General features: G+C 38.1%; 1 protein-coding gene across 1 annotated transcript in view; it reads right to left on the minus strand.

The window, feature by feature from the left end:
• Positions 1–15275, minus strand: part of thsd7ab (thrombospondin, type I, domain containing 7Ab) — a 153186-nt gene that overhangs the window by 37594 nt on the left and 100317 nt on the right. Inside the window, exons 11-14 of the mRNA XM_065298878.2 lie at positions 14991–15126; positions 13620–13723; positions 10624–10818; positions 6676–6939 (exon numbers count right to left, since the gene is read on the minus strand). Coding sequence (XP_065154950.1) covers positions 6676–6939; positions 10624–10818; positions 13620–13723; positions 14991–15126 — 699 coding nt within the window. The remainder of the gene's footprint in view (positions 1–6675; positions 6940–10623; positions 10819–13619; positions 13724–14990; positions 15127–15275) is intronic.

Raw genomic sequence — 15275 nt, forward strand, 5'->3', positions numbered from 1 at the left:
TTTTTCTTAAATATACACATGATTGTGTGTCTATTTATATATTCATAATATTTACACACAGTACACACACATATGTTATGTAAACACAAACTTTTATTTTGGATGCGATTAATCGCGATTAATCTTTTGACAGCCCTAGTTGTTTTTAAAAACATACATTTTTAGAGTGTACGTTAAATTACAACCCAACCAGTTTAGTTTGTCCTATTTAACCCTCAAACGTTCCTTGGGGTCTATATGACCCCAAACGACATTTCATTGGTTTAAAAAAGGTTACCTTCATCTCAGAGATTAAAAACTTTGTGACTTTTCCTAAATAATCTATCTTTACATACACAAAAAACTAGGCTTGATTCGGTTGTTCTAAAGGTATGTAAAAAAATGTCATTAATCTGTCCCTTGGGGTCAATATGACCCCAATTGAAAGTGAATGGAAAATGCAAAAAATATTTTTTTCCATTTGTCAAAAAATAAATATAAATAAATCCAGGATAAATCTGAAAATTTTGACACAGAAATGAAGGCCTGGTACTTGTGCACAAATGCAAAGCAAAAAACACATGCTCACACAAACACATACAAACACACACAGGTATGACTGCCACAGAGAGCATTTGTATGGAATTTGGCAAATAAAATCAGTCACAAATGCAGAAAATAACATATAAAGGGGTGTGACCTAATGCACGCACACACAGACACACACACACTTACACTCAGTCAAATTTCTGTGACATTTTGTAAAAACCGACATTTCAAAATGCATCAAAAACTATAAAGAATTACTATTTGAAATAATATTTCTTTTTTAATGTCCTTTCTATTGTTTATATAAACATAAATTCACAAAATGTATCACTAAAGTAGTGATTTGAGCAGTTGTCCATATCCAGTAAAATTAATGGGTCTCTGTGGGCATCTGCTGGTCGAAATGATTTAATTCCTAAACAGTAATTATTTTATGTTTTTTTTTTCTAAAAACCGATTGCTGAATTCAACACCTAACACCTATATCAATATCTAAAAACAATTTAAATCAAATTTAGATCATAATTTATGTGAATTTTCATAAAAATTTGATATTTTTCATGCAAGAAAATGGTGTAGTTGAGGAAATTAGTGGTAAACAGGTACAAAAGTACTTCAAATCTCTCAAAACACAGCTTTATTATAAAGATTAGAAGTAGACAAAAAAAAATTATTATTGAAAATGTATATTTTTCTTACAATTATGCTTTCAATTGAAAATAACCTGCCGTTTTTTAAAGTGTACCTTTGTAAAAAAAATATTCAATTTAAAAAGGCTTCATTATTTCATTACTTGTGTTTGTATTTTCATGCTTTTTATATCTTGACCAGGGGACTACAGATGAAAAATAGCCTTTTGACTAATTCTGGCTTTTTTTAACCATGTTTGTTCATGTGTTTTATGAAATGGCACTGTCCCCTTCTAAATAAACCATTAAATCAAATCAAATCAAATACTTTTAAACTTCAGATTTAAAGGTTCCCTGAACATCAAACCTATAACCCATCGCTACTTCTATGCTCTTGCAGCTAAGCTACAAGACCATTTTAATAGTAGAGAAATATACATAAAACAACAAGCAGCACATTCCCTCTACCTGACATTCCAAAGTTGGCACGTCCTGTGCTTCTAACAAGCATTTGGAACACAAGTTGTGCTGCATTTACCCACAGGGGTTTCTGCATAAGGACGGTGATTGAAAAATCAAAGCAATTAATTGGAGAGGTCCAGGGTGAGTTTCGCAGTTTCTCCTCCTCCGTCAGAGAGATTAACCAGGACCTGACACGCTGCTGACAGGAGAGTCGATCCTCGGGGAACGAAACCACAGCGACCCAAAATATCCCGCAGCATCACCCTGCTTCTGTATCAAGCTCTCTCATACACCCATAGCCCAGTGCCAAGCCTTTTCAAAGTGATGTCAGCTTGTTACACTGTTTATTCAGGGTAAACACCCTCTAGAAGGACAAAACAAGAAGCGCCTGTGTGCTCACCCCTTGACCTGACATACAGCCGACTTATCCCTACAGCTAATTCAGAAGTGGTAGAGCAGACCTCAAAGCCAAAGCCCTTGCGTTATTCCTTGTGTCCGTCTTAAGGCTACTGTGACCTCATTCCTTCAATGCAATCCACATCCTTTTGGAATCCTGACTCCGGGCGACACCAAAATTGCTATGCACACACAGCGTGGTGAGATATCATCCAACAACCAAAACAAATTCTGTCATCACTTACCCTCATGTTGTACCATTTTCTTTCACCCACAGAGAAGATATATTCATGCTTCAGCAACAAATTTGAGCTTGAAATGTGTGTACCAAAATACTAAAATGCTAAAAACAAAGTTTTGACTGCCGAGTTAGCACTATATGCTAGTTAATGCTATATGTTAGCTTTAAGCTAAACATTATTATTCATGACCTTTTCAAATAAGATAAAGGCAAGAGTTGTAAATGAACATGTAATGTTTCTGGACAATCTTCGCACTTAATAAAGCCACATACCTGATGTGTAGATATCAGAGAACAATTTAACAGATTGGGGCTGTTTACACTTGGTATTAAGATGTGTTTTCATCAATGATCACAAGTGGACGAGAGAGACACATCACGTTTACACCTGGTATTTAAATCCGTCTCTTTTGTCTACTTTCGACCGCTTTTGTCCCGTATACTGTGAGGGGACGGTCCGTGAGACGGTGGGCGAGTCTCTCTGCTGTCATTCAAACGCGAGCGGGAGTAATTATGAGTTTATATGGACGCAAACTAATATTATGTCAGAGTCCGCTGCTTGTTTAGCAAGTAAACATGCTGCACAGTGTTTTGTACGTGTGTATGTTAGAGCTTTCTCTGAATTTTCAGCGCAATTGATGAAATAGGATCGCGCAACTTTGACGCTTTCAAAACGAAACTACGGAGAACACCCGCAGTAGTTTTATCAATGAAAGGCTAAAAATAGCGCTGTTCACCGTATGTTCACGCCAGAAGTCAAAAAAGACGTAACACTTGTGTTTAATACCTCAGATTAGATAAATGGGCGGAGAGAAGGCGGTCATGTGTGGCTGTTCAAACACATTCAACCACATTTGCGTTCCGCAACTCCAAAGCGATCCGATTGAAAGTGGTTTCAACTACCTCTGGATGTGGTTGAAAGTGGTCGAAAGTGGACGCGTTCAAAACGTTTTGAACACCGTTTACACCTGGCATTAGCGTCGTCCACTTGTGATCCAATCGACGAAAACGCATGTTAATGCCAAGAGTAAACAGCCTCATTATTTCCATGCATTCTTTGGCACCTTTAAAAAAATTTACATGCGGTTATGTGTAAGTGAATGGCACACATCAAACACACACTAAAAGAAAACTATGATTGTAGCGGAAAGCTACAAGTTCATAGCAGCATTCCAATTAAATTCTCCTTTAATAAACACAGATTCAGAAAACACTTGGGAACAAACAGGCAGTTATGTTTTCTCCTTTTTCTTGAGATAAGAGAGATGAGTCGCAACTGATGTCCTCAGTAGCCTAAGGCAACTTGTCAGACAGAGTTTCCTATTAAGATGAACTGTAATGATTAACCCAGCGAAAAAGAGAGGATGATGATGGCTCTGTTTTAAAACCAAGCTGCCTTCTAAGACTGCATACTAAATAGGAAGTGTCCTCATAAAAAAGATTTAAAATGGTCAACATAAGCAGCACCTCAAGCAAAATGCATTTTTGCTCATTTTTCCGTTGCATTCTCACGGATTTCCGCATTTTTCCATGGCCCTGCTACGGAATGTCTTTTTCCGTGGCTCTTCCACGGATTGGTTACTCAACTGCTTTTTCCTATTTTCAAACCATTTTCGCTTCAGTTTAGGGTTAGATTTGGTGTTTGCATAAGTATGTCACTTCTGAGGGTAATCCGCGCGGTGTTGTTGTAGAAATATCTATATTTAAAAATGTATTAACGAAAATAACTACCTTCCGGTAGCGCTGCCATTTTAGACTCCTCTGTATTCAGGAGAGAGTATTAGCGTAGTGTACGCACTTTTCTTAGTGACGTATGACAAATTCGGAGAGCGGGGGCACAGAGCAGCAGCAGAGTAGCCTCCGTACGCTGCGTAAAGCTCTGATCTTGAATGAGGACGCGACTAAGATGGCGGCGCTACCGGAAGGTAGTTATTTTCGTTAATAAAGTTTTAAATATGGATATTTCTACAACAACACCGCGCGGATAACCCTCAGAAGACCTTTGTTTAACATCCTGGAGCCGTTTGGATTTAATTTGTGAAGGATGGACGCACTTTTTTGGACTTGAAGGTCGTGGACCCCGTGACTTCACATTTAATTAACTGAAAGATCTAAAACATTTTCTAAAATATCCAAAAATGTGTTTGTCTGAAAACGATGGACATATGCATCTCTGAAAGCTTGGGGGTGAGTAAATCAAGGGTTTAATATTATTTTTGGCTGAACTATCCCTTTAAGAGAAAGCGCTTCCCTGCTAACCACATCAGATCGATTTAAAGAGTTTTTCTCACCTTTTGAAGTCACTTTGGATATGCACCTGCTAAATGCCTAAATGACAATTATTTTTCATCACTTTTTCCACCTATATTCACTCAGAGATGCCACATGAACATTCACCAATTCTTGTCAAGGGCGGTATAAATTGGGTACAGTTTGATATCCTGCGAGTACTTATGAGAATATCTGTGATGTGAATAGATCCGATTCTGAGGCAGGAGTTTTTGGCAAATAACTTCAATTGCACAGCTGAAATCTCAAATCTTTGAACTACTGGGAAATAAAGTGGAGGACATAACTAAATAAAAGAGCATTTGAGCCTTTTACCAAAATTATTTTAACCTTAATCACATTTCTCATGGCAACTGTTAGCACTGTCGTTGAACTGATCTTGTTTCACAGATTTTATCACAGAGTGCTGATGCACCAGAAAAACCTTGAATTGTCTTCATCATCATTTATTAGCAATTGTCTGCTATGCAAGCATCGCTTTTATTATCGCTCATTCAAACCCATAACTATAATTACTGTATTACATTTCCACACATAAAGCATTGAGTTTGTACATTACACCTCCAGTTCCCTTTTATGTGACCATAGGATCAAAGGTTGATTTTACTCATTCATTTTACATCGATTTCAATCTTTGACATGACCTTACTCAGTCAATAGTAAAGATATCAAGGTTATATTTTCACCAAATGATCTTTACATTGCGTAGGATGATTTAATGTAGAAAACAGCTTTTGTGCTATAAGCATGAATGATATCATGAATCGTGCGGCTTTCGGAGAGGTGGGCTATGCTATCACCACAGCAGATTATAAAATGGGTGGCAAAATCCTTAAGACTTTTATTTAAGCAGCTCTACCTAGTGAGCAGAATATCACAGGGATTGGGAAGTTTCTTTGACTTACTCTTAAAAAATGTTGGGTTTTTCAACCCATAGTTGGATAAAACAGTTAATTTTAACTCAAATGCTGGGTTGTTTTTACCATATGGTTATTTATAACTCAACAATTTTTGTCCATGGTTGACCCAACTATAGGTCTAAAAACCACTAAGAATTTTTAGAGTGCAATATGCAATTGCCTAGCAACTATCCAACACACCCTAGCAACCGCACATCAATGTGCTTAAACCCATCAGAATAGCTTAACTGCATATGATGGCACATTTCGCACGGGCAAACACCCCTCAGATTCTCACACAATGGACAAAGCAAATAAATGTGCTTATCGTCATGGCAACGGGAACATGTGAGGATGCTCTGATGTGTATATACAATTGTGGTGTTCCTACTGCATTGTTGAAAGCATGCAGACAATTCCGGAACCTCTAATTAAACCTTAAATAAAAATAAAATATTTGCCAGACGCATTCAAGCTTTTTTTGTCTCAAAAACACAGTATAGGTCATAAACCCCACCCTCTCCTTGTGGGGACGTTAGCCAAATAAGATGCGGGCAAAAAATGTTTTCTCAACAATGATTTTTGTTATTTTAGTTATTTCTTATCATGTTGGTATACTTTTAAATGTTTGTTTTAGTAATAATTTTGGTAAAGTGACCCAACAATCCCTACTGCGCAGACTCTCGTTCCAAATGTCGTACAACATATCAGCACCCATTTTGTTTTTTACAATGGAAATCTATAGAGACACGTAACCCATCTTTTTTACAGTATATGTTTGTAACCAATCACATCAACGTGTTGTCCGAGTGGATCAGGTAGTCAAAGCTGGTGTGATTGAGTGGAGGCGGGGCTAATTTGCATATTCATAGATACACGTATGCCAAATTAATTACAAGCTATTTTAAGGCATGAAAATTTTTTTTTTACAAGGAACGTGTCAAAATATTTAAACATCAAAAGATAAAATGATCGACCACAGTGGGATTTTTTTTTTTTTTTTGAAAACATAAATTCGAGATACTGCATAGGATACACATTAATATTAGGGGTTGGGTTATCAACAGTATTTGCAAATGGGTAATCAAAAACAACAGCTATTGATAAACATGTCCTAATAGTCGTAAATAAGGAATAATTGATGAGGGACCGTTTAATTATTAGAAAATAATGCACAACCAAGGTAGTAATATGACACGATGCAAAGTGACTCATACATAGAGAGACGTACCGTGACTATTACAGCGTGAGGTCTCCACAAGCCTGTTGTCTTGATCATAGCACACCATGGCTTGGTAACGATACCCCTGCCCGCACTCCTTCACATCTCCTTGGACCTTCATGCCCGAAGCGCTTTCCACACGACCCTCAGGCAGAATACAGTCAGACCAGTTCCCCACCGGCTGGGCGTTGTATTTATCACACGGGCAGTACTGGGTCTCGCTCAGTGGGTACATCTGACTGTTCTTACATTTATCCTTCTTCTTGCTCTTTCCTGTAATCGGAGGAAGTGTTGATTACAGCATTAATTAAACTCACTAGTGAATGAATCATGAGCACTGCGGTCACCTCTACACATCCTGTCTCCATTTGACATCTGCTTGTGGCTGGGCATGATACGAAGGTAATACCTTGCAATTCAATGTATTAAATAATCACATTTGGCCCTTATTTATCAATCTAACGTACAGTAGAAACAATCACAGATCTGTGCACAAAAATCATCTTACAACAGGGTTCACATGTGCCACACAGAGCACGTCTCTCTGTTGCCTTTATTAACCCCCTGCGTGTGGATTTCTTCTGTGAAAGATGGATTTTTTGGGCTTCAAATCAGAAGCATAATTTACTAGTATTTAAAAGCTTGGAACAGCCAGGACATTTTTATATATAACTCTGATTGTGTTCGTCTGAAATATATATATAATCATTAGGGGTGCAACGGGTCACAAAACTCACGGTTCGGATCACATTACGGATTTTGAGGCACGGATCGGATCATTTTTCGGATCAGCAAAAAAAAGTATGGGAAAATTCTAATAACAAATCAAGAAATTACAAACATTTCTAAAAAGAACAAGGTTGCACATTAAGTAAGGTCTAAAATCATTATTTACAGAAATCAAATGAATAATAACACTGCATTTATTGTATTAATTAAATGTAATTATTATTTTTTTAAAGCTTCAGAAGTGATTTTCTCTTTGTCTTGGGTTGTTTGATTAACATTAATGACACAGACTTAAGTAGGTCAATTGAGCTTACTGTCTCTTTAAGACCAAATGTGCACAGACTGCATCTCTCTGTTTGTGCACTACCGAGTCCCCTTAAACGAGCGCACAGACACAGACAAAGGGTGAATTACAGACGGCGCAGCATTACAGTCGTCCCACATAAAAACCTTACGTTGTTTTTCATTGCTCTATTAGCCAAATATATTTTAATACACTAAAGTATGAGAGAGAGTAGCGCAACTCTCTGAAATTTAAACATCAAGAGTTCTGATCTTTGAAGGATGATTACGTCTGACTCGAGCTGGACCGGACGCATTTAACCGCACGCGTGCGTTTGTGCGTAAAGTAAACTGATCACTTTAGCGCCGTTTTGCAGTTAAACTGTTTAAAATCACTTGAATGTTAACATTTGCAAACCTTTATAACACTTACAAATTATAAACTTTCCCTATTTAAATTTGCGTATTAATCCGCGAATCACATGCGAGCCGAACCGTGGGTCGTGATCCGTACGGATCACGGATCAACTGCGATCCGTTGCACCACTAATAATCATATACATCAAGGATGGCTTGAGGCTAAGTAATCATGGGGTAATTTAAATTTTTGTGTGAACTATTTCTTTAATAAGGGTCTTGCCCATGCATGCATAACTGCAGACACATCATGCACAGGTTTGCGCATACGCACTGCAGACATGAACGCACATGCATGCACATAGGCACTGCCGGCACATAGGCACTGCCGACACACATGCACATGCATGCACATACACACTGCAGACTCACACATGCACATGCATGCACATACGCACTGCAGACTCACACATGTACATGCATGCACATAGGCACTGCCGACACACATGCACATGCTTGCACAAATGCACTGCCGACACACATGCACATGCATGCACATACGCACTGCAGACTCACACATGAACATGCATGCACATAGGCACTGCCGACACACATGCACATGCATGCACATAGGCACTGCCAACACACATACACATGCATGCACATAGGTATTTCCCACACTAATGCACATGCATGCACATAGGCACTGCCGAGTGCCGACACACATGCACATGCTTGCACAAACGCACTGCCGACACACATGCACATGCATGCACATACGCACTGCAGACTCACACATGAACATGCATGCACATAGGCACTGCCGACACACATGCACATGCATGCACATAGGCACGGCCAACACACATACACATGCATGCACATAGGTATTTCCCACACTAATGCACATGCATGCACATAGGCACTGCCGACACACATGCACATGCATGCACATAAGACACTGCCGACACACATGCACATGCATGCACATACGCACTGGAGACACACATGCACATGCATGCACATACGCACTGCAGACACACATGCACATGCATGCACATACACACTGCAGACTCACACATGCACATGCATGCACATACACACTGCAGACTCACACATGCACATAGGCACTGCAGACACACATGCACAAGTATGCACATACACACTGCAGACTAACACATGCACATGCATGCACATATGCACTGCAGACTCACACATGCAAATGCATGCACATACCCACTGCAGACTTGCACATGCATGCACATAAACACTGCAGACTCACACATGCATATGCATGCAAATATGCACTGCCAACACACATGCACATGCATGCACATACGCATAGCAGACTCATACATGCACACCACATGAATGTCTGCAAGAAGTGCACATGCATAACTTTTTACACAATAAGTTAAACTAAGATTCTCAGGGTTATAACAAATGATGCTTAAAAGCCTTCTATCTTGGCTAACAAAGTTAAAAATGGGAACTGCACACTGAAACTGACAAGCCTCGCATCAGGGTGTGAATAACAAACCAATGCATGTGTGAGACTGCATGTGTCTAATGGCGCTTTTCCATTGCATAGTACCCCACGGTTTAGTTTAGTTTGGGTCGGGTCAGCTCACCTCACTTTGGCGTGGTTAGCTTTTCCATCGAGTTTAGTATCACTTCGGAGTGGGAGGGATTATAGGCGTGTCGTTATATTTACGCTGCCTACTGCTGTGACATCATACACGTGAGAGCGTTGTTGTACATTCTCATACATTCATTTATTTCTCAGTCTGCCACAAAATTGAAATTGGCCACCACAAATAGATGTTTGCACATCGCGTTTATAACTACCTCTGTCTCACATGACAGTTTCTGTTCAAACACCCGACCCGTGGCGTCAGTCGACGGCGCTCCGCTGAGCCCCATTCAAGTTGCATTTAAGCATATATAATGCGGACGTGCACGTCGCGAATGTGCCGCCACAAACTGCAAGTCTGGTAAAAACTGTTATGGTGTCCCGGATTCTCAACCTGTGGATGTTTTTCATCGTTAAAAGGGTGTTTGGAAACTTATAGCAGAACACAGATAACAACATGTTTGCTTGAGACAGCGCAAGCTAGCAGTAAGCTAAAGCTAATATTTACATTATAGCGATGACGTGACGATTCTCTCAGACCAATCAGTGATCTACAGTGTTTTCGCGTCACGTTTGGTATCAGCTCGAGTCGCTTGGAACCCCAACCGAGGTGGTACGAAAAAAAGTATCGGGTACTACGTATTGCACCCAATGGAAAAGCTCCCAAAAGTAAGCTGACCCGACCCAAACTAAACTAAACCGTGGGGTACTATGCAATGGAAAAGCGCCATAAGACAGCATTGGCAGCCAGATCCTATTGCCTGGACTTAAACAGTATTTTATTTGCATTAAATGCATCTATATTTGGCAATAATGCCTGTCTGGATGAAAGCAGGCTTGCTCGTAGCCTAATTGCAAGAATAAAACAAGGACATTTCGGGCCTTTAGCCAGTTTATCATCTAACCGCTACTCCACAAACAAATTACAACATCGAGAACAAATGCGTCTTCATTACCGACAAGAGCTCTCCTCCGCGTTCGAACCCCAACGCAGTCCGAGGTGCAGGGAGAGAACTTGGACCAGTTGGTGAGCTGGCAGTCGTCCCTGCAGGGTAACTGGCAGGACTGGCTTACATCGGGCATACTGCCCGCAGACCTCAGACACTGCACAACATCCACCAATGTACCATCCAGCTGCCTACATGAGATAGCTGCAGATCACACAGGAACACACAAATGCATCGGTAAGACTCAACAATCCTACAGATTACAGAGAGGATAGGACACAGTGCCAGACAGCAGAAATAAATGCAGGGTGAGTTATTTATAGGACAGAAAAGCAGGATAAAGTCACGCACTTCACACGGATCACTCACCTGTTTTGTTAAATTATGCAATGCATTTCTGTTTTAGCATTAGCATTAGCCTTAAGGGATAGTTCACCCAAAAATTAAAATTCAAATCTTGCATGAGTTTCTTTATTCTGTTGAACACAAGGAAGATATTTTGATAAAAGATGGTGAGCATACAGGTGACAGTACCCATTGACCTTCATTGAAGGAAAAACAAATACTATGTCAGTCTGTGTGCTTAACATCATTTATCAAAATATCTTCTTATTGTTAACAGAATAAAGAACAACATGAAGGTAAGTAAATGATAACACAATTTTCATTTATGGGTGGCCTAACCCTTACCCTAAAATATTAAAAGGCACAATAAGATCTCTTTTGTTATCTCAAATGTTTTCAACTGAATTCAGAAAATAGGCAGATTATCAAAACTTTATTAGGATACGTCATCCATGAACACGATTTGTTAGTCCTGTCGGATAAATTGCTATACTTCCATTTTCCATGCCCTTCACAGCGTCATCAAGCTGTAGCCCTTGTTGTTTTGTGACCTCTAGTGGCAAAATTGACATTGTCAGTGTAAATTATGTTAAAGATTATGGACCCCCCTTAGCTAAGCACCACGCCACCAGCCTAGACCCCCATTTTGTCACTGTGATTTCACAAAGTAAGATGTGATTCTGGATAAATTTATCAACGTTTTAATCAAAGAAACCCCAAATTACCCTTAACTAAAACCCTAGTCATTTTTACCCCTCAAATTAGTGTGAAATAATAGTTTGAGAAGAAATTTTTAAAAGCACCTAACCCAATCCTAAATCTGACAATCTGGGAATTCCTCTAGAAAACAGCGTGAGGTGCACTTGGGAGTTCACATTTATTTTTTACAGAAATTTTCTGGATTAGTTTATTGCAAAATTGGGACAAATAATTGACCGTATTGCTTTGTGGACCCCCTCATTTATATTTTGTGCTTTATAGGAGGTCCCTCAATGCTTATAGGAGGTCAGGGACCACCCAGCCCCCCTCAATTCAGGTATGTTTAGGTTGTGTCATATCTGTGATGATGTGCAGCACGATGTTCAGAGAAAGTGTCATTTTGTAAGTGACACGAGGGCAGGTTACAAGCGTTAGGTCAAAACCGGCAACTACGGAGATCAACAGAATCACTGATGACACAACAATAATCTGCAATGTCAAGACCAATCAGATGAAGAGTTTGAGGGATTGCTTTGCTCCTGACACACACTGAAGGGCAAATGTGAAATCTAACGTGAAGGAGGGTTTTGTCAGACCGATGTTTATTCCAGTATAATATACTATCATGCAGTCTTTTGACTTCTGTATGAGTGAAAGCACTTTAAAAATAAATGGATCAATAAAGAAAATAGATACAAAAATCTATTAACTCATTCCCCGCCAGCCATTTTTTAAAATGTTGCCCGCCAGCATTTTATGTGATTTTCACAAAAGTTTCACAATTTTTTATTCAAAAAATATCTAAACATACAAATATATCAAATAAAAGAACAAACCCTCTGTTTTCAAACAAACAAACATACAAAATGGGGGGGGGGAATCAATAATTCACAAATAATTTTTTAGCAAAAAGCTGAAATAATTGCATTTTTGTGAATTTCGTTAGAGATCAGAATCAGAATGATTATAAAAACATACACAGAGTTTAAAATTAGTAAATAACGTTTTTGCTTCAGTTTTTTCATAAATTGGGTAAGTGCCATCTAGTGAATAATTGCGGTATTGCAGATTAACATAAAAATTCATCAGGAACACGTTTTTTATGCAAATGTTTTTTTTTTAATTGACAAGATAACTCCTCAATGCCGGGGAAAGAGTTAAAAAAAAACGTTAAAAAAACTGCAGGTATGAAAACTAAAAAGACTTTGTCAATTTAAAGGTCTACTGTGTAACTGGCAGCGCGAAATGGCGACTTTCATAAATGGGGACCTACGGTGTATGGCTCATTCGAAGGTAATAAAAACATAAGATTATGTACGATCTTTATGCACCACTGATAATATACAGTAGTTATGTATATTATATTGCATTTCTGTCAAGAGATCCTTCTTAAAGTTACACAATGCACCTATAAATGTTTAAATAGGCAATGCACACATTGGTAACCCTTCACAATAAGGTTGTTTTTGTTAACATTAGTAAAGGCATTAGCCAACATGAAATAACAATGAGCAGTTTTCATCATTTATTAATCTGTGATAATGTTAGCAAGTGTATGCCAATGCAATTGTTGCATCAACCAATGTTAACAGTTACAGCTTTTGATTTTTATAAATGCACAAGTGAATGCTGAAAGTAACATTTATACGGTAAATAAAAGATGCATACAGCATTTGTGCATTAGTTAACATAAATTCATAATGTTAACAAATACAGCCCTAATGTTAAGTGTTACCTACATATCCAACAAATTTGAATGGAAGAATATCCTGGAAGAAAGCAAACCAACAAGGATGAGGAGCTTAAAAATCTAGTATTGCATTACTAAAAAGCTAAACAGAGACATTGATGTGTTGTGGACTTTGATAGGGTCCCTATGCAGTGTTTACAGCTAAACATGCTCAGCTTTGTGGCCAAGCAGTCTTGTAAAAATAATGCATTTGTGTGGACAACCGATGTACCTCGTGTTTGGACTCCAGCACCACAGTTCTCCTGCGCACCTTTAGCATCCCTACGAATGCTCCACGGCACCAGCTGACATTTACGCCACTTGTGTGTTTTCCACCTGAAATTTAGAGGTCATTTCATCTTTATGATTAGCAGCAGTTGCTTTATCATCACAGCGTATATGCTCATTAGCAGACTTGATTTAAAAGAAATTTAAATTAGGCTGTTTGTATTTTTTAATTACTGTTCAGAGCCTGTAGCGAATTGTTTTTTGATGCATAGCTGCGAGTCGTGCCTAACAACTCCCTTCAGACGTGACTATTTTTCAGTATAGCACGCTCGTATCCTTCTGCTTTAAAATCACATTACTTTTATTTATTGCGCTTTGGTTTTGTTATATCTGCATTAAATTATTTGAGTTTACCTCGTTTACATTGGTGTCATTGGCAGATAACAAATAAAAATAAATGGAGCAGCGGGCCAAATTGGATGCAAGGCCACCACACTGCAAACAAGCAAAACAATCTGCCAACGGGGTAAGCAAATTTTTCTTGACTTTTCTTGAATTTAGTGTTTAAGAAAAATTTTCAAGATTTTTTTGCTTACCCCATTGGCAGATTTTTTGCTTTTTTTATGCACAAAATCACTTAAATTTGATATTTTTGTTCAAAAAACTAAACTTATTTTCCTGGGTCATTTTGCTCATCAAGAAAATACATCTTAATTTAAGAATTTTTAGATATTTTACTGAAAACAAGACAAAAATACTAAGAATTTTTTTTTTTTGCAGTGTAAGAAAGTCATTTTTTTGCAGCATGTACTTGCACTGCAAAAAATTATTTTCAAGAAAAAAAAATCCTTAGTATTTTTTTCTTGTTTTCAGTACAAATATCTAAAAATTCTTAAATTAAGATGCTTTTCTTGATGAGCAAAACGACCCAATAAAATAAGTCTAGTTTTTTGAACAAAAATATCAAATTTAGGTGATTTTGTGCATAAAACAAGCAAAAAAATCTGCCAATGGGGTAAATTTGATATTTTTGGCCTAAAAACTAGACTTATTTTCTTGGGTTGTTTTGCTCATAAAGAAAAAGCATCTTAATTTAAGAATTTTTTATATTTTTACTGAAAACAAGACAAAATACTTTTTTTCTTGAAAATTATTTTTTGCATTGTAGGGTTTCTTTCAGTGCTGTTTACATTTGGGTCAACTAGAGTAAAAAAAAAATTGCGACTGGGTCGGGTCGGACTCGTGTCTAATTTCTCTTTCTTTAAAAAAATATATATTCATGCTCCTTGAGTTCGGGTAAAAAGTGATTTGGGTCGATTCGGGTCAGGTAAATTTCTTTGGACCCGAGAAGACCTATAGTGTAAAGATCTGTTACCTGTAACCTGGACAGATAGATGGTGTGCCACAATCTCTTTCTTCATTAAGGACATCTGGACACTCCTGACCTCCATTAGCAGCCATCTGGATGACCACTCGATACCGGGACTGTTTAGTCTTCTGACCAGTTACCCCTGAAAATTCATATATATTTTTAGACATATGTATAACATACAGATAGACAGCAAGAGCAATAGATAGTAAAGTTTACTAAGTAAACTCTATTGTAATACATAAAATACATAAAAATATCGGCCGATATATCGGAATATCGGATTTTAAA

Source organism: Paramisgurnus dabryanus, chromosome 13 (assembly GCF_030506205.2).
Source record: "Paramisgurnus dabryanus chromosome 13, PD_genome_1.1, whole genome shotgun sequence".
In the NCBI taxonomy this organism is placed as follows: Eukaryota; Metazoa; Chordata; class Actinopteri; order Cypriniformes; family Cobitidae; genus Paramisgurnus; species Paramisgurnus dabryanus.